The sequence below is a fragment of the Anolis carolinensis genome, chromosome 5 (genome assembly GCF_035594765.1).
Source record: "Anolis carolinensis isolate JA03-04 chromosome 5, rAnoCar3.1.pri, whole genome shotgun sequence".
Lineage (NCBI taxonomy): Eukaryota > Metazoa > Chordata > Lepidosauria > Squamata > Dactyloidae > Anolis > Anolis carolinensis.
Genome location: NC_085845.1, coordinates 71,181,715 through 71,203,010, shown reverse-complemented (window position 1 = coordinate 71,203,010; position 21,296 = coordinate 71,181,715). Strand labels below are relative to the sequence as shown.

Here is a 21,296-nt window from a genome sequence, read left to right as displayed (position 1 = left end):
CCTAAATCTAACTGCTCATTCCAATCACAGTACACCCTTTTAAACTGTTTGCAGAATAGTAAGCTAGATTTTATGTCAACCCCATTGTTTCAATGGGCCTGTTTTACTGAGGATTAAAATTTGCATTTAGAATATAAATGGCATGCTGTATTTGGTGAGCACACATTTAAATGGTATCTCCTTGTGGAAGGCTATTGAAAAGCATTTATCTTTGGCAGTGCACTGTTTAGGTGCAATACGTACCAGCCGTGCAACAATGGTCAACCTATATGCAGTATCTCCATAGCAGATGTCCATTAATGGCTAGTGTGGCAAGGTTAAATAGGCTGATACATAAATTATGAAGCTGCTAATAATTTAGAGAAGAACATGATCTTGGAGTGGTGCCCGTTAATAGATTTTGTATCAACCTCTGAGGTTTAAAAAAGACTAGCACTAGTCCCCTAGTAGATTTAAATATGTACCCAAAAGGCGTAACTGTGAGCAAAAGGCTCACAGTTAAAGTTGGCTGGGTCTATGTCACATTGTTGATTCATAGTATGAGTTTGCAAAGTGGCTGCCACCAAGGGACTGTTCTGTCTTCTATTTCAGTATCATTTTCTCCAGACTGTGAAACTACTGACTACGTTCTCATGGGTTTTCATTGATTTAACACTATTAAAACTGACACCAAACTAGAAAACTGCATAGTAATGTGGGATCTCTTTCAGTTTGCTCAGTATTTAACATATGTGAGTAAAGCATAACAAAAGATTTAAGATAAAATTAATAACTTCTGAAATTACTTAACAAGTATATTTATTTCATAGTTCCACCTGACCTATGCACATAAAGAATTCTTAGAGAAAGAACCTAGAAGTGAAATCCACCAAGAAATTCTGAGAAGAGCAGCCAAGGACCTTCCCATCTATACACGAACAATGTCTGGAGGTAAATGTTTTTCAAGAGTGATGTTCTGCTCTATCTTATCATCTGGTGATGACAGCTAATGGAAGCAGACATACAGTCATTAGGGACAGCTATATGACTCTGTAGTTTAGGGGTGTAAACTTACTTTGAGTTTAGAAATATGTTTTTTTCTTATTAGGATTAATTCTGTTTTTGTTTTCCATTTGAACCCAGTACATAGTCAATAATGAGTGGATTGAGGATAATAAATTGAAAATCCCAAAGCTTAGAACATTTATTTTTGAATTGTGGGTCCCAAAATCCCTCTCCCAGCATCATCACTGCCCCCGATGGCGTAGTGGACTAAAGCCTTGTGACTTGAAGGTTGGGTTGCTGACCTGAAAGCTGCCAGGTTCGAATCCCACCCGGGGAGAGTGCAGATGAGCTCCCTCTATCAGCTCCAGCTCCATGCGGGGACATGAGAGAAGCCTCCCACAAGGATGATCAAAACATCCGGGCATCCCCTGGGCAACGTCATTGCAGACGGCCAATTCTCTCATTCCAGAAATGACTCAAGTTGCTCCTGACACGAAAAAAAAAAATCACTGCCCATGCTAAGTTGATAGATTCTGAGAACTTTAATTTAAAGATAACTTTTCTAATCTCTCCTGAAGCCAGACAATTCATAATCATCTCAATCCAATGAAACTCAATATACGCACAGATGGAAACTTTAATGGACACAGCCCTAGCTTGCTTGAAATCATTGCCCTCGATTTGCCGATGCAAATGCAATTCCCCTGTCATGCCAGATAATTGGTGATAGCTTTGAACTGCTGCTACAGAGACAGGGATAGACCTTGACCTATCTACAGTCTTTATTGACAGAATTGCCAAAGTTACACAAACACATAGTTAATTAAGGATTACTGAATAAAATCTGCAATTATGGAAACATATGACTTCAAATTCTATTTACCGTATATACCCAGGTATAAATCTAGGTCAACATATACACAGGTCAGTGCTAAAATAGGGCTCTGCAAAAAGGTAGTGGCAAGATGCAAAGGCTTCTCCATTGCTCATGTGGCATCCTCACTATTTTTTCAGTGCAAAAAGTGTTCAGAAGAAACAAGTGAGAGCCCAAAGAATCAAGTGCCCTTGCCATATTGGGCTTTTGAGGTGAGGCAGAGTAATGGTTACCATTTTTAATAAGGGCTTATTTAAGTCTCTCTGCAGAGAGAATGTGGCAGCCATCTTTAATAGAGGCAGGCAGGGTTTTACATTGAGTAAGCCCCTATTAAAAATGGCCAAAGCAGTATCTCTACAGAGAGGCTTATACAGTGGTCTATTAAAAACAGCTTCCGTCATTCTGCTCCATCTCAGTTGCCCAAAATACCACATTTCTTCAGGTTCCCTTATGTTGCTGCTGAACGGGTATGAAAAAGGGGTGAGGAAAGAGGGAAGGCTAACTTTCTTCAGTTTGAGCAATGAAGAGGTAATAAGGTGAGATCTTCTTACCCTCATCTCTTGGGGAGGCAGGTTGCTTTTTGCACTTTTTATTAGCCTGAGGCACCATTTGGACAACTCAGGCTAATCTGGAACCTATTACAGGTTTTGGGCCTGTTTAGAAGCACCCTCAGAGGGACTTTTACACTGAGTAGTTGTGGAATAAACTGCAAACAATTGAAAAAGAAACATAAGACTCTTTGAGGAACAATTCAGTGTGATTGTTACTACACATTTTTGCTTCTGTCTGTGTGAATTGACATTAAGAATAGGATGTGTACAAGTTCACGTCAGTGTTAAACAAAAGTCTTATTCTGTCTTTACAGCAATCAGATACTGTGACAGATGTCAACTTGTAAAACCAGACCGTTGTCATCACTGTTCTGTCTGTGATAAGTAAGACTAAGTAACATGTATTACATTTTATCTTATTACTGAATAAAGTAAATTATTAATATATATGCATGGATTACTATATAGACTATGCACTTAGAAATAGTTTATTGTATTTATTATAGCAACTGTGTAAATATATATTTTAGTAAAAATAATTATTTTCGTTAAAAGCAGTGAATATTCTTTCAAGATACATTTGTGTCACTAGTAACATTTGAAAAACCAAATTATCTCAGTGAGACTTTTGATAGATTAAGGTACTGAGGGTTTTTTTTCTTTACTACATGGTGTCTCAAAAATGGTGTCTATATTGGGAGAAAGGCGGGATAAAAATAAAGCAAATCAATCAATAAATTGAAAATATTTACATCTTTAATAGCATGAATGTGGAGCCCCCGGTGGCGCAATGGGTTAAACCCTTGTGCCAGCAGGACTGCTGACTGACAGGTCAGCAGTTCGAATCTGGGGGCAGTGGGTGAGCTCCCTCTGTCAGCTCCAGCTCCCCATGTGGGAACATGAGAGAAGTCTCCCACAAGGATGGTAAAACATCAAACATCCTGGGGTCCCCTGGGCAATGTTCTAAAGGACGACCAATTCTCTCACACCAGAAGTGACTTGTAGTTTCTCCAGTTACTCCTGACACGAAAAAAAGCATGAAAGTGCCGCAAAATAACAAGAGAACCTTTAAGTAAATTTGTGACTCAGTGCTTCAACAATATGAGCAGTACAGTGCTGCACAGGGATGACAGTTTGAGCCCCTCACATAAGATTGTAATTTTAGATGAACATTCTAACTGATTAAATAATTATTGTAACATTTATTCTTTGATATTTATTTACTTAGCCTTGAAATAATCACTCTGGCTGCTATTAGCTTCTAAAAGGAGTATCTTTTCGGTGATGATACTCTTTTTGGAGTATTGCATTTGATATAGGCTATTAGTACATAGATAGAGGCTGTTTCTACATGGGACTTGAAGAAGGTATCAGTGTACACTGTAACTATATTAAGGAAGGACAGTTGTTTGTTCTACTTCTATGACTAGTCTAAGATCACTTATCTCCATGGCCAAGCGAGGATCCTAACCCTGTTCTTCAGATATGTAGTCCAGCACTCAAATCACTACATGAAGCTTTTTACTGGATCATATGTCTGGTCCTCTATTTATTTATTTATTACAATATTTATATCCCGCCCTTCTCGCCCAACAGGGGACTCAGGGCGGCTTACAATAAAACACACATATAAAACCTGTACAATACACTATAAATCAGTTAAAAATTAACTTACATAAAACATTCATAAAACGCATTATAAAATACAGATAGGCGTGTTCAAGTTTAAAAGACTGGGTCTGTCAATTGAGTTCCAGCGTACATAATAGTACTCTACTTTGGCTGAACTATTTGAAGCACATGGGTTTATGGTTCTTGCTTGCAATAAAATCTAGATGAATCATGAACCAAGATCTCACTGCAAGGTAGCGGGAATGAATCTCCTTAAGGAACATGGAGCAAAAAGAAATTATGTTATATGAGTCACGTCTGTGTCAGACTAGAAAGCAGGAATTAAGCTGCTACCTTAAATGACTAAGGAATTTGGAGAGGGTGATCTCATTATGCTGATTTGAGAAAGTTTTATTTTTAAGTTGTGATTAACTTCTTACATTGATTTCACACTGTGAGTAACTTGGTCTAAATCCAGCCCATGTTTGTTACTTGCATATCTTATGTTTTCTATAACTACTTCACTTTAGGATTCAGAAATTCTTTCTGTTGAACATCCAGCAGAATAAATGATTTTGTTTTCCTTTCAGATGCATTTTGAAAATGGACCATCATTGCCCTTGGTAAGGAATATGTGAATTTATATCAGTATGGAATAGATAAGATTCTAAAAAAGTAAGGCCCTTTCTGGGTGATGAATAATAATAATAATAATAATAATAATAATAATAATAATAATAATAATAAAAAGGGCCAGGATGGATGCTGGTTGCAAGTGTAAATCATAAAGGTTGTAGTAAAATATTTTAATAGTGTTGTAAGAGCATTGGTAGCATTGGTGCAGATCTATTTCTGTCGTATTTTGTGGGTAGTTACTGTGCAGTTACAATGATGGCTGTATTGGGGTGGAATCATCTGTTTGCTGTTTTCTTCCATTTTTTTAAAAAAACATTATTCAAGACAGATGTGTGTTATGTTAGAGAGGAGATACAGCTAGACGAATACAGAGGAAAATAAAGACATCTTGGAAAATGACAGAGGAGTGTTACGGAAAAGGAAACATGTATGTGCTGTTAGTGTTCTATATTAAACTTGAAACATCCTGCTGAAATGGTTCTACAAAGACCACTCAGAAATTTCAAAGGACAAGAGATGTCGATACAGATAAAGCCTTTTTAAAAACTGCCATTATTAACCAGTATTCTGAGTTATTTTAGTTTAGAGAAATTTGGGAGGTAAGGAGTTGAACCTGCTGATTGTGATGAAGGAATATGATAAACAAGAATATGTTAATGTATTTGTGTATATTTTGTGCTTTATCCTTTCTTCCTTTCTCCTAGGGTGAACAATTGTGTTGGGTTTTCCAATTACAAGTTTTTCCTTCTTTTTCTGGCATATTCTCTGCTATACTGCCTTTTCATTGCTGCAAGTGATTTACATTATTTTATCAAATTCTGGACAGTAAGTCTTTCAGATGTTTAAATCTGTAACTGTAAATGTTCTGACTGTTATCTTTAGGCTTTAATCCTAAATAGAATTATAGGTGTGCAAGCTGAATAAAGTTATAATCATTTGCATGATTAGAGAGAGAGAAAACCCTGGTTGTATAAAGGTTTTTTTTTCATTTTGTGTTGTGTTTCTAATCTTTTTTTCTAATCCTTCTTACACCTTGCATATTTTTTTTATTTAATTGAGGGAGTGAACACATATTGAAGTAGGAAATAACACACACTCCACCCTTTTGGCACTAGTTTTTTTAAAGTTAGGTTTGATACCATTTTTCCATGTCATTCATTTACTCTATAAATATATAAGTCTAGAATTTTTTTTGTCAAAAAATCACTCTAAAAACCTGGATCAGCTTATCTACAGAGAGAACAATTCCTTTCTCTGAGTAGAGTCGCAAAATCCACTTACTTCATCCTGGGAGAACCTAAAGGAAGCATCAGGTCTACTCTCTCCCCTGTGGCACTGCTTCTAGCCTTTTTGAATGCCTCCATAAGGAAATGTTGGTGGTAGCCAAAGACGGCTGACCTCCAGAAGTTGCTTTGGTGCTTTCCCTTCACCATGGTATAACCCTCAACTTATCCATGGGTCACACCAAAAGCCATAATTTTGGTCCCAAAAAACTTCCCTCAACTTATACTTAGGATAAATTTGTACAAGAGTATATACAGTACTTCTTTAAAAAAATTCCCCTTGTTTCTGCCTATACTGTATGTGGGTCGCATTCGAATTCACAGACATAAAGTACTGGTGATTCTTAGTTCATCAGTCACACATTCGGGTCACAGGCACTACATTACAGATGAAAAGCAGCAAATGTATTAGCAAAGTTTAGGCATTAAAAAGTAAACTTCAAAGGTAGCCACCAAAATCCCTTAACTTATCTATGTACAGTATAGAGGTTTAAATCCCTTATCAAAGATTCTGTGTACTAAAGTGATGAAACAGTGCAGTTATTATGTCAACTGTTTCCCATGCAAATCAGTGGGTTACAAAGATTCAGATTTCCAAATTTGTTTGGATTCAGATCCAAATCATTTCTGAAAATAGCTAAACTGAATCAAAGCCTCACCTGACTCACAGAATTGGAGGATACAAAGGACTTGCAAATATTAAAATTCAAGGAGATGTGGCAGGTATATAGCTATTATGTTGATCCTTCATGTGTCTGATAATTGCCTAGAAATCTGACTAAAACATAATAATTTCATGTATTTCATCACACTTCCTAGGTGTTCAGTTGTTCTAGTTGACTTCTAGGATTAATAGCTAGTGGTTTCAATTAAGGGTGTGTGTGTGTGTGTGTGTGTGTGCGCAGGGATTAGTCTTGCCTCTGAAATATTTAGAAAAGCATTTTCAAGATAGGGGAAATCACTGTTGCTTCTTTATCTAAAGGGATAGCTAGACTGGAAGTTCTGTGGAATTCATTTCAGAGATATATTTGTATCAGCCATTCTGGATCAACTCTGTAGCTGATCAACTTTGAAAAGATGGTGGTTTTAGAAGATTATGCTGGCTTGACAGTTTTTGTAAAAACTGGTTACATTTTTGTTTAATTAGTGCTTACTTGGTTTGTTGTATCTATGTGCTATCTTTTCTCCACAAAAAGATGCTCAAGACAGCCCGTAGCCATAAAAGCTAATATAAAAATATATTTCTATATTGGTATGTAGGCCCTCTGAAAAGGTCTGCCTTAGAATGTCACCATGGCTTTGCTCTAGTGCCCTCTTGTGGTTGGTTATCAACACTGCAGTATGAAGTTAATTAGCTGGCAATGTAGATCATTTTAAAAGTGGATTTCTGAACTTCTGACTATGCCAATATTTTTAAGATGTGTAATGAAGGGTATATGTACCAGGTTTGGTCCAAATTCCTCAAACCATGTAGGAGCCTTTGTAGAAGAAATACATGAACAAATACACAGGCATGCATTGACCTTTGTATATACTGGCAGTCCCCATGTTACAAACAAGATAAGTTATGTAGGTTTGTTTTTAAGTTGAATTTGTAGGTAAGTTGGAACAGGTACATTTTTATGCATAACTCCAGCCAAATATATATACTTAAGATAGACTTAAATTAGCTTTGTTTAGCATAGGGAAGGGTTAACACCCCTGTGGTGTTTGTTTTGTTGACTGTGCACTTGTTCAGAAGATTTCACCTCACTTTCTCTCCCTGTGAAAAATTGTGAAAAATTTGGCTTGTTGTAGAAACAAGGATTGGAGATAAAGCTTCAGTGGAGACATATAATTCCCCATGATAAATGTTTCAGAAGTGAATTTCCCTTCTGAGGAGTAGATTTCTCTTACTTCCTATTTTCTCACCCCCCGTTCTTAACTATAAGTTGTTAGTAAGATGTTTGTAACTCAGGGACTGCCTGTAACAACTCCTATATGTAGTCTTCAGCATCAATAATTTCAGACTCCAGTAGGTCAGTGAACTGTTATAATAATATCAAACCAAAATCCTTTAGCAAACAAGTAAATTCAACATTGGTAAAAAGTTCCTCTTCTGTTTTCGAAAAGGTGTGTGGATACCAGTTAAAGAAATGTTTAGAAATTATATACCATCATGTCAAAGTTTATTTATTTATTTATTTCCGGTATTTCTACCCTGCCCTTCTCCCCTGGGGGACTCAGGGCGGCTTACAAATTGGCAACACAGTGCCATCACATCAACAATACAATACAAAAGGCATTAAAAACTAAAAACATTTAAAACATCATAAAAACCAATATACAATAATAAAACATTACAATGCACCGAGGTAATGTCCTTTCATTCACTAGTCCTTGTTAATCCAGAATCTTAAAAACCGACTGTGCCAAGCTCGAAAGTTCATTCATTGAACGCTTGAAAACATAGCCATGTCTTTAGTTTTTTTCTGAACCCTAGAAGGGAAGGAGCCTGCCAGATGTCACTGTTCAATCAACATTTTTGAGTGCATGTATATCTAACAATCATGTCTTAATTGATCAATTAAAATAATATCTGAATGAAGGAAAGTACTATTCCCAGAGGGTGTGGGGAGGGGAGAGGGGTGAAATACTGAAAGACACAAGTGGGAGATAAAAGTGGAATCAGCAAGGTTAAGATTACTAAGAAAATAATATTTGATATGTAAATAGAAATGGTGATTGATTTTGATATTATTCTACCTGTGTTTACAATAAAAACATTGAAAAAAAACATCATGTCAACAATTCTTTTTTTTCCTTTTTTTCTAGAATGGCCTTCCTGATACACAAGCCAAGTTCCATATCATGTTTTTATTCTTTGCTGCAGCCATGTTTTCTGTCAGCTTGTCGTCTCTCTTTGGCTATCATTGTTGGTTAGTCAGCAAAAACAAATCAACATTAGGTAAATAATTACACATTGATTTTGTTTGGATTCCACCATTTCTGTTAAAGTGTGCACACTTAAATGTGTTAACTACAAACTTGAACATATTTCATTTTTAGAGGCATTCCGAGCACCTATTTTTCGACATGGAATGGACAAGAATGGTTTTAGCTTGGGTTTCACCAAAAATCTATTACAAGTCTTTGGAGATGAGAAAAAACTTTGGTTGTTGCCTATTTTTTCTAGGTAAGTGATATTTAAAATATAATTATTTCCATACTTGATAGTATAAGCCAAATTATGTTTCAAAGCTAATTGGTTTAAAGAGTTTTTAATATTGATATGTTTTGCTTTTAGCCAAGGAGATGGGTGTTCCTTTCCAACCTGTCTTGTTAACCAAGATCTAGAACGAGCTGTATCTCCAGCAGGACGTAGTAATCCAAACAAAAAGTAAGCTTGAATCTATTTCTCATCATGCTTGCTCCATACTTCATTTGTTATATATTGGTTGTTGCTTGGATAGTAGTCATATATTTTAAATGCAAATTGGTATAGGAATGGGGTTGTTACTTAGCTTCAAGGTATGCAAATCATCATTATCTGCAGTCTCCGTAGACAAGATAGATAACCGTAAATAGCATTCTTCATCGTTAGTTTTAAACAGGCCTGCCCAAGCAGTAAGGGACCAAAATTAAAATAGGCTAAAACTCTTTGGGACGCAGATAGGTTTTTAGTGCCTCACTCAGGGTTTGCGAGAGGGCACCTTTCCATCAGAGCAAGCAGCAAAGCGGATTAGCCTCATTTTTTCCATCTCCCCTCAGGGTGAAGGCAGGCTGCAGTCCTTTTCTGAAGGAAAGAAGAAGTGTGTCAGCTCTTGCCTCCACTGCCCCTCCTTTCTCTTTGCCTCTCAGTTGTCTCTGTCATATCCTTTTCCTATGGAGGGAAAAATTGCCACCTCTACACCATTCATTTCCCTCATTTGTTAGCTTCGGTATGAGACTACACAGCAATTTCATGGTGAAGCTATAGTTCTTCCTCATAGGTGATGGAAATGAATGGCAGAGAGTTTTTCCCACCAGAGGGGGAGACGACAAAGGAAACCTAGAAGCAAAGAAAAAGGAAGAGCGGTGTAGCCAAGTTTCTCCCTCACAAGTGAATGGTGCAGAAATGGCGGTTTTGCCGTTGGATGAAGGGAGATGACAGAAGCAAAGAGAAAGAAAGAGCAGCAGAAGGAAGAACTGATGCCCTTCTTTTCCACCTCCTTCTCCCTCTAAAATGGCCAATCTAATGTTAAATTGTAACATAACCGAGAGTTCAAGATTCCAACCTCTCTGAATAAAGGTCTAATACCTTTTCAAATTTCATCCCCGTTCCCCACTACTCCAACTTGAGTCCAACAGTTTCCCTAGGCCATATTTCCAAACAAGACAGCTTTTCCAGTATCCTGACTAGAGAACTCATCAGACAGGCAGCCGGAATCACCACACATTGTTGCCCCACACTTTGCATTGCTCAACTTCCTCCATCTCATTCCACAGGGGGAGCCCCCGGTGGCGCAGTGGGTTAAACCCTTGTCCCGGCAGGAGTGCTGACCAAAAGGTCAGCGGTTCAAATTCGGGGAGCAGGGTAAGCTCCCGTCTGTCAGCTCTAGCTCCCAATGTGGGGACATGATAGAAGCCTCCCACAGGATAGTAAAACATCAAACATCCGGGTGTCCCCTGGTCAGCGTCCTTGCAGATGGGCAATTCTCTCACACCCGAAGCGACTTGCAGTTTCTCAAGTAGCTCCTGACACAAAAAAAGAATTCTCACGAGGGGAAACGTCCATCACCCGGCTTCCCCCGTTTACTCCCATTGAACACAGGAAGCCTCCCATGTTGCCATGGTGACATCATGCACCAGTTCCTCAATAGTTTTATGACAGAGCCCCACCAGAAGTAGTTTTACATCATGGAAGGTAACCGGAAGGCGCCATTGTAAAACTATCAAGGAACCAGACATGCAGCCAAAAACTACCCCGTCTGATGAAGTCATGGATTTATTGGTGGTGGTGTCAAAGATTAGTTTGGTAACAAAGGTTAGTTTGGTGCATACAGAAAGGAAACGTGTAGAGATAAAATACTTGGAGGAGGGATGGCGGGTTCTGATTGCTATTTCTGTTGTGCTACATGTGACCTCCCTCTCTAAGACTCGCTCAGAGCCTCTGCAGGCTGCATGAAATCCTTTTGTAGGCTGCATCCAGCCCCTAGGCTGTATGTTGTGCACATCTGGTTTAAAACAAACATACAAAATTTGTCTTTTTATCATTGGAGGACTGCATTGGTTATGCAGTTGCACAGCCAATGTGGTGTGATTTGAGCACTGAACTATGACGCTGGAGACTAGAGTTTGAATCTTCACTTGGCCATGGAAGCCTTGGGTGACTTTGGGCAAGTTACACTTTCTGAACCGCAGAGTAAGGCAAAGTCAAACTCACTCCAAACAAATCTGGCCAAGAAAAAAAATCTGTGACAGGGTCACCATAAATTGGAAATGATTTAAAGGTACAAAACAACAACAAACCTCAATACAGAGAAAAGAATGCTAATTGTGATTTTTAAAAGGCACGCTAACTGGCTCTTCAATTGTTACTTTCAGCCAAGAAGATAGGTGTTCCTTTCCAACCTGTCTTGTTAACCAAAATCCTTAAATCTTACTCAAACTTGTAACTTGCTTTTCTCTTATCCTTCCCATTTTACTAATACAAAACAGAATCCTTGTCCATTGTTTTTACTCATCAATCACTAGCTTGCCAGCTGGCAGGACAACTGATAGAATTAAACATAATCAAAGCACTGTTTCATTATTTTAAGTGTCAACAGACATGAAAGTAATGTTAGGTTTGCGCAACAAAATATGGATAGAGAGGGTTTTGTATTTATTTTTATGGCCATGTTATAAAATATTAATTTAATAGCTAGAGGGTATGATAGGTTTCTTGGTGTCCATTTAGAACTTCTTGTCTCACAATATCCAGTAATTGCGATCACAAGGTACACTCTCTTATGAAAGCCACTGTTCATGTAATAGAGCTGTATAGAGTCTGCACAGTTTTGAGCCCTTGAGGTATTCGCTTAACTAGAAAAGGAATAATAGTGTCTTTTTAAAGATGTGGTGAGTACTAGCACTATAGAACCATCTTAAGATTTGTCATGTGCAAAGAGAAAAAATATGTAAATATTCTGTACCTCACATTTACTTACAGCCACATATCTTCATTCGTTCCCAGTAAACAGAGACATAATATTGCTTTTGTTAGTATGGCACATCTTTGATCTTTAAAAATTCTACCATAGTTCACCAAAGTGGAATCATTGGCTGTAAAAACTTGATTTATGTGATACAATACAATCTGTTTTCAGCTATTTATGAAAAGATTAGCATCTGTTTTCCCAGATATTTAAAGAGATTAACACTAATATGAGTCTAAGAATTTCTTTGCTTCCCTATATTAACAACGGAAAATACAATCCCAGCTCTTATAAGATATTTTTAAATAATAATGTATGTATAAATATACCAGCTTATATATAAATGATTAGCACTCCAAAGCCCTTGTTAAATATATATGTGGAACTTGTTTTCATAAGGTCCTAAACCCATCTAAACAAATTTTAAAGGAATGGGTGGGGATGTGCTGAATATATGCATTCTTTTGATATAAAATGCAATTTTCCAAGCCCTGTACTGAAATTATTGTTGCATTTTGATCATTTTGATCTACACATACTATTCTACTCCTTGTCAACAATTTGCTGCGACCTAATTAATGAGAATGAATGAAATTTTCATTAATTATTTTGGATTAAGTATCTTTTGAGAACAAACTCTGCATATTTTTATGTATGTATGTATTCACTTAGTTTATACTTTGTCTTGGCAAGCACTTACAAAAATGTAAAACAAATTCTAGCTAAAATTGTATTTACAAACATTAAAAAACAGACAGTATACATTCAATATATGAATGAATATATATTTTTAAATGCAGACACCAAGCACATAGACCTATATGTAATTTTGTCATTGCATTACCAGCTGTACAGTTTTAGGGTTAAAGAGCAAGCATTGTATTCAATCATTTATGCAAAATACAGTTGGTTGTGTCAACCACATGATCAATCAGTTGCATAAATGGTTACAGTTTGTTATATGGCTTCTTTGCCTGACTACCGCCACAGTCATTATTCCAGTGAAATTATACTGTACCACCTGTACTAGGTTTAAATTGGATATTTGCCTCCATTTCATAAGTAAATTATTACTGAGCTGGAATATTTATAGAACCAAGAGTGACATATTTGTAATTAAACTTCTCACCTTACCTGAAACAGTACAGAATTTTAATAATATAGCTATATCGTTACTCCTCTTTTAACATCCTGTCATTTATTAACAGTGAGAATAATCCTCATTTTCCTTCTAAACCATTGCGAGATTCCCAAAGCCACCTTCTTACTGATACCCAGTCTTGGACAGAAACCAGTGCAAGTATTGAAAAGAACAAACTTGGTAAGAGAGTAATGTTTTTTGTATACTAGGTGGCTTGCAAAGTTAAGTGTTAATGAAAAAAAGATTTGTACAGAACATAAGGACAAAATAAATGGGGAACATAGAAATTGTTCAGCACTTGGGGTAAACTGTTAGATAGTTGATCTATACATTGTTACATTGTTTATTTATAAGGTAAACGTAAAGGTTTCTCCTTGACATTAAGTCTAGTCGTGTCCAACTCTGGGGCTTGGTTCTCATCTCCATTTCTAAGCCAGAGAGCTGGCGTTGTCCGTAGATGCCTCCAAGGTCATGTGGCCAGCATGATTGCATGAAGAGCCATTACCTTCCCGCCGGAGCGGTACCTATTGATCTACTCACATGTGCATGTTTTCGAACTGCTAGGTTGGCGGCTGGGGCTAACAGCAGAAGCTCACACCGCTCCCCGGATTCGAACCGCCAACCTTTCGGTCAGCAAGTTCAGCAGTGCAGCGGTTTAACCCGCTGCGCCTCCAAGGGCTCCTGTTTATATACAGTATAATTACCTTATATTTCTCATTTAGATCAATAATTACCTTATATCTGTTGTTTAGATCAATACATTATGTTATGTTGTTTATATAGAATTACCCTATGTTTCTCATTTAGCAGAACTTGTTAATTAAATCTATCTATCCCAATCCTGTAGAAATTTCTTACATTGAATTTAAAATATTAAGAAAATGGGACAACAAGTATTTCTTTATTTAGGTATGGGCACCTCCAGTCTAGACCTTGCTTACAAGTCACACAATGATTTGAACAATTTTGGAAGAAGTGGATCCTCAGTATTGGCCAAGTTCCCCTGCTGTTATCTCCTATCAGAATGATGTTCTCTCTGATCATATATAACAGCAGGAGTCTCTATTATCATCTCTGGTCAGATATAACAGCAGGACTCCTCTTTGTGTGTTACTCATTGTCCCAACCAGAATGGCAAGGACATCACAAAACATGCATTTGGAAGGGGGTTATTCATTTTCTTTACTCAGACAGTCATGGAGAAATCATAAATAAGTGTAGAGAATGGTCCATTATGATGTAAAGAAAAGATTTGAATTTGGATTCCAAAGGTAAATTGTTTGGTCCCACAGTTTTAGACAACTTAGATAACTTCTATCTTATAAGTTCTATAAGTGTTTATATTTAATCAGAAGCCTTTTTCCCCTTTGCTGAACAACCAAGAAAGGTGCTCAATCCTAAATTGTTTGATTCCATGATGTGTTCATTGGTCTGAGTCTGACATAAAAGTGAACCACAGTTTAATGTTACTTCTGTTTTCTATAATGAAATATTTCATTTCTGTTTTATTATTCTATATATTACACAGCCCTACAAAAAAAATTATTGGTTTTTAGCCCAGTTCCTGGGGTAGTTTGGGGTGCTGGTTCAGAAAATTGCACTGGATAAACCACATCTACTCTAGTTTCTTCAATATGGTTATTATGATAGGGGAGAACTGATGCCAGAAACAGGTCTAATATTAATGTGTGTTGGACAGTGATGTTATTCTTCAAACCTGCCTTATTGCTTCATTGAAAAAAAGCTGCCTTTCAAATCACGGATTGGTCAATTAAACACAATTTAGCTTTTGCTTGTGAAATGGAAATAGAAACGACTGGTCTTCATGTAGCTACACAACAAAGCATCATATAGTGTTGTGTGAGAGACCTGGCTTTGTCTGTTGACTGCACCATCTTTAGATCAGTATGGAATCAATGCGATACTGCAATATATTATGTGTGTCAAGATCTTTACCACGATTTTTGTTTTGGTTAATATACAGTTACATTTTCATAGCAACTGATAGAACGTCTAGCAAGAGATCATTGCTTAAATACAGGGTGGGGCATAAAGATCTCCCTTTTTTGGGAGGGCAGTGTGTTGACCATAGTGAGGCTAGAGAGGTGGATTAGGTCTAATTTGGTAGGTTAGACTCTGCCATTTTCTGTACTCATCATAACTTGAACTGTTGAACACGGGACTTAGTTGTTCGAGCGTATTATGAGAACAACCACCATGTGATAATGACGCAGAGAGTGGTCCAGACATGTTTTGTGCTCGGTTGACATGCATCTGTACCAGATCGGAAAACAATTTTGCCATTGGTTTCTAATCTTCAGGCAACTGGATCCACACTGAAAAAAAAAATCCCTGGCAGACCTAGGACCATCAGAACCCCAGAGAATGTGGAAACAGTAAATGCATCCAGTCAGCAATTGTCAAGGCTCATAAGCATGGCATGATCCTGGGTATATCAAGTCAGATTTGGAAGAGGATTCTGCATGCTGATTTAAAACTGCATCATTATGAAATGATTTGTTTGATTTTTCAAACCCATTAAAACAAAACTGTTTTATGTACTTTTCAGAAATATATACATTTTTTCTAGATAGTTTCATTCATTTTTATACCCTTTCAAAATATAGGATATGTTTATGCCCTACCTTGTTCTCTCTTAAATGTTTAGCTGTATACTGTGCTGTTTGTATAGCCATTTTAGGAGATTAGGTGTCAAATAAACTATGACTTCAGCAGCTGTTCCTGAAGGGACATAGACTTATATTGATGAGGCTGATCAATACAAAAAGCAAAGAACCACTATTGAAAAGTATTTCTTTTTCCCAAAGGCACAAGCAATCCTGCACTAACAATGGAAAATGAAACTTAGTCTTGCAAGTAAAAATGAGAAATCCTGGATTTTCCAAGTAAGTTTCCAAAAACAAATTCCTTTACTGATTTTTCCCTAATCAACTAATTTTTTTAACTTATGTAGGTCGTGATACACATTGTTCAGATTACATACCTTGTCTTTGTTTTTCAAACAAGTATCCTTCCATCCTTTGTTGTAGTTCAAAATTGTTGATGAGAGGACGAAGGATTCCTCCATAACATCAGCATCCATCCAACAGCTATTCCCATCCACTGTTGCGTGGATCTGCTGCGAAGATAACTTCAAGACCTAATGTAGCTGTCTCCGTATCATCGCTTGAAATATAAGATGTGTTTCCATCTCTATTGTGTATCAAAGAATGTTTGGGTCAATGCAAAATAATGTCAAAATACGAAAAAGGGGAAGGCTTGAAAATTGCATGTCGGGAAAGCAGGATGTCTTTAAGACATACAGGACAATAATTCTTTCCAAACAAGGACAGGTTTTGTATTGCTGTTGATAGCTCAGGTGACTGTAAATATTTTACATAAAACCTGAAAATGCTCTTGCAACCGTTCTTGAATCTTTAAATCATATCTATGATTTCTGCTTGCAAATGACCCATCTCCCTAGGAATATACTCCCAACTTTGATTAGTTGACTGGGAAGCCTGCTGGTAGTTCAGGCATAATGATTGGAACTACATTCTTCTTCCTGTCTTCAATTGAGTTAACAATACCTCAGACCCTTTCTAAGCAAATCACTTATTTACTGCTAAGCTATCATTTATCTTAATTCGTAACGGAGAGGCAGTGCAAAATTTCACACTTAATTTATATGCCTGGGACATGCATTTAGACATGCTCAGGAATTTATTTTTTGTGAAACTAAATATATGATGCAGCTCACTATTTGGTTATTCAATCTTAATAGAAACACCGTTAATAACATCAGATTTTAAAAGCATAACCTAAATTCATACCTGTAAGTGGCTGTTTTAATTACACTATGCTTTTTTTTCTATTTGGATTTACTATTCTTGAATGGCTGCATTCCTCATCGTTTTTCTCCTGATGATGTATATATGAGGCCATGTTACCATGTTGCACTCATGCTTACACTACAGCCTATATAAACAGCCAAATGAGCTTTGCAGAGGCACATCATGAATGAAACTAACAGTCCTCTGAGACTTGGGGACAGGTTTTTTTTTGTAGGATTGTTTTAAAAAAAGCAGCTTTAAGATTTCAGAAAATGTCTGAAGCCAAGGAAATTGCAGTTTCACAAATATGCTTTTATCAGTGCCTTTGCATACATGTCCAATGAAATTGTATACATTTAATGTGCTACGTAAGACATTGCTGTTTACATAAAATAGGTGATCCTATTTAATTCTGTAATGGTTCATGGAAAGTGATTAATACCTAAGAAACTAACTGAAGAAATTGTGAAACTCATTCAGTGCCACAGCTGAAAAAGAGAAACTGCCACTTTCAAAATCAGTGTGGATTTTTTAAATAGGCACGGGACAATGCAGATGTGGCTCCTTGGCTGTAATATTTCAGAAAACCATTATTTAATCTTTGTAGCCAAGTCAATAGAATCTGATTTATTTCAGAATTATTCTTCAGGGTGATAGGGTTTTTTAAAAGTGAGATGGCATGACATCTCTCTAATGTAAGTGTATGACCTTGGAAGACATGTGTCCCCTAACATTTTCATCCCCATGAAAATCTTTGCAGGCTCAATCACCAAAAGTGCCAGAATAGGACTCTCAAGAGTTGGGATATCTGAGAACAAAACAGGGTGTGCTATAGCAGTTTTTACACAGCATACATTATGCATTTTAACGGTCATTAGTATCCATAGCATCGTCTTCTAACTCATTAATTTTTGTGTTTGGATTTGGATATAGTCACAATGGGAAACTCCACAGCCAAATCAAAGTAATATACTGTGATGCATTTCCAGTTGTGCAGAGCTGTATTTAATAGTTACTACAACTCATCCTTAAAAAGGGTCCAAGATGATGAGAGAATCGGGAATTCCTTGTTTCATTATGTTTCATTAAAATTCAGCTAGCATATTACTGTATAAATATGGCGTTCAGCACTGCTTCATGGAAAAGGAAGCTGACAGCATTTTACCATCAGTATTTTCTAAGAAAGGAGATTTCATAGATAGGCGATATTCGTACAAAATATATAGTCAGCCCTGTAGTGCAGATGGCTCATTATAGTGATGCATTTTTCCCAAGCTATTCAGGTGTTACTTGTCAGAATGAGAAGATTGTAAATGTAGCCTAGCAACAGGAACAGCTCTCATACATTTCTGTCATTGCTTGGAAGTAGGTTTCATTGCAATGGAACGCCCAATTACATGTAGGCTACTGTGTGGTTATGAATTAAAGAAATAGTCATGGCAGTAAGTAGAGCTATAGAGGTGCAGTGAGATTCCTCTTCTGGGGCTTTTTAAAAATTACTATATAATGTCTTATTGGTGGGGAAGCAGACAGCAAGTTTTCCCTGTAATAGTAAATGAAAAATGCATCAACTTCTGCTATACAAGGTCAATTTGGGAAACTACAGTTTTGAATAACTGAACAAGAGGATGGTCATCACATTCTATTCAGTTAGTCTATTGACTAAGTTTGGATATTTGTACATGGGCAAACACAACAAGGATATGTTTTAGATGATGCATTGTTGTAGGAATTTTCCTTCCAAAGCAAGAGAGAAGATCCAGTTTGCCACCTGCCGTTTTTGTAAGTACTTGTGCATATATATATATATATATATATATATATATATATATATATATATTGCTGGCCTCTTCACCAGGACCGTGTTTGATAAGGCACATGGAGTATTAAACTGAGTGGATCTCACTTCTAAGCAGGCTAGCATTGTTGAATATTCAGTCTGTTTGAAACTATTTATTGAGATTGGAGTAGTCCAATTTTGCAGCCTGTTCTGTGGTCCCCCTCATACTGTCAACCTCTAAAAGGTGCCTCTGTGCCTATTCCTTATTTGTGGGAGAAGAAAGGGATAGACAATTCAGAGGAGGAAGGCTCAGCTGCTATAAGCTTGTATAGGGAAGAAAGGAAAGACCGCTTCCTTCCCCTTAGAATACAGACCAAAATTAAGGGAGACCATATCTGCAATCTTCAACTACACTTGTTAATGCAATAACAAGACTCTTGCCAAAAACAGATGGCATGATTAGGTAACTAACAGTGATTCAACTTTTAAATTATTTAACCATAGATAAGCACATACTGCAATGCTAGTATTATCCCCCCAGTCTTGCAGTAATCAATGTGCCACTAAAAAAGTAGGATGCAACATCTACTCAAGGTATTTTTCCTCTCAGTTCATTTGTAACTACCAGATAGTGTTACAATTCCTACCGATTTTTCTAAAATTCGAAGACAGATTATTAAGCAGTTTCACAATATTTTGGCAGTATTGATTTCTCTACTTAATACTGAAAACAAAGCAAGCATTAATGCTGTAGGTACATTCAGTCATTTTCTATATTGGCACCTTTTCCCAACAGTTGTTTTCATATGCATGTCCAGGAAATTTTCGCCTCCCCTTTCAAAATTAATTGCAATAAAAGGAATATTTCCAAGACACCACAAACATCTAGCATGACCCTTTTCATTTTCATTTATGACATGATTTAGCAAAACTGCAGGCTCAAATTAAGACACCAGCAAATTTGTCAGACCATAACGGCAGACAATGGAATATGGGGGCGTTAATCTTTATAAATGTTTTCTATCAGACTGGTGAAAAAGTAAACCTTCATGTTGAAAATGTTCAGGGATTTCAATAATTCCTCTATTTAGGAGGAAATAAAACTGAATAGTGAAGCAGAAATCTCAGCTGCTGTAATAAATCTATTACTGGTATGATTTTTTAAAGATTAAGATTTTTGTGTATCGTTCCAAAGAGCTATTGCTATTTTCGTCGAACAACTCTTTGATTTTGTGGCAATTTGAACTAGTTAGAATGCAGTCTGAGATAGGAGTGTGTTTTTTTCCCTTTCTCAGAGCTGTCAGAGTGCCAAAACTGCCAGTATGGAAAGTTAACAATTGTTGATTAATAGGCCTGAAGTAGTGTGGAGTGGAGTCATGTGATTCACACAAAAAATAATATATTTTATTAGGGTGTAGTTCTGATATTTTAAAAAATACCTTGCAAAGATGATATCAAGCCATAATGACGACTTGAGGAGGAACCAGCACTGGAGATCAAATATACACAGCTGAAATTATGCATTAGGTAGACAAAATCTATTAAGAGTGAGCATCCTGATAAGCACTATATATGAATGAGATCAGGATAAAATCATCTTACATTGAAGGAACAGCAGTTTCCACTTTCATAGCAAATCTCATGCGTTGGTGGATGAAGGTGGGAGGAGGAAAGCGATTTGCTCCACAGCAGTTAGCGCAAGTTATTCAAGTGGCTACTCTGTTAATATTGCTTTATGTGAATATTAGGTGCATGTTTGTGTGTAGAATGGCTTTTGAAGACCAATATTGTACTGAGTGAACACTGCAAATTAACCTTGTGGGATACTCAGGATATTGTGAGTGGAGAAGCTTCTCTTCACACCTCCAAAGAATCCATTCTTGAGGACACAGATGACATTTTTGCACCGCTCCTCATTTTGTTTGCTGCTCCTCCCCTTTGATTTCTTCACTAAGGCTGGCGGGATCCCCGAACCAGAATGAAGAGTCCTAGCTTCCAAATATTCTGTTCCAAAATGGCTTTGCATTGTCATTCCTATAAAGAAAAACACTCCCAACGCTTGCCTGAGTACGTATTGCCTAGGTGCAACATCGTACATAATAGCTACAGTGTTTGCACAGAGTAGGATGCTTCTTGCTTTGCTTTTCTTTTGTACTTTGTAAAGCAGTATATGTATTTTTGTATCATACTAACTTGCTGGAAAACAAATTAAAACCTTTAAGACAAATTACCAAAAGCAGTCAGGCTTTGAATATATGAAATAACAACTTGCTATCCAACAGAGCTGATAGAAGATGCTGTAATAATCTAGCCAACATACAGAATAATAAACATTACACAGGTGTCTGCACATACTGTATACCCATACTGCATAATTTGTTGGTTTTCTCAATGTAGTAAAGGTAAAGGTTTCCCCTGACGTTAAATTCAGTCGTGTCCGACTCT

General features: G+C 36.9%; 1 protein-coding gene across 3 annotated transcripts in view; it reads left to right on the top strand.

The window, feature by feature from the left end:
• Window positions 1-21,296, top strand: part of zdhhc2 (zinc finger DHHC-type palmitoyltransferase 2) — a 44,674-nt gene that overhangs the window by 19,513 nt on the left and 3,865 nt on the right. Inside the window, exons 4-13 of one of the 3 annotated variants that reach the window (XM_003221585.4) lie at window positions 810-930; window positions 2,724-2,793; window positions 4,611-4,643; window positions 5,361-5,481; window positions 8,754-8,886; window positions 8,988-9,114; window positions 9,226-9,318; window positions 13,306-13,418; window positions 16,067-16,144; window positions 16,289-21,087. In XM_003221585.4, the coding sequence (XP_003221633.1) occupies window positions 810-930; window positions 2,724-2,793; window positions 4,611-4,643; window positions 5,361-5,481; window positions 8,754-8,886; window positions 8,988-9,114; window positions 9,226-9,318; window positions 13,306-13,418; window positions 16,067-16,107 (852 nt within the window). In that variant the 3' untranslated portion in view covers window positions 16,108-16,144; window positions 16,289-21,087. The other 2 variants (XM_062981518.1, XM_008111716.3) reach the window with 2 other exon arrangements.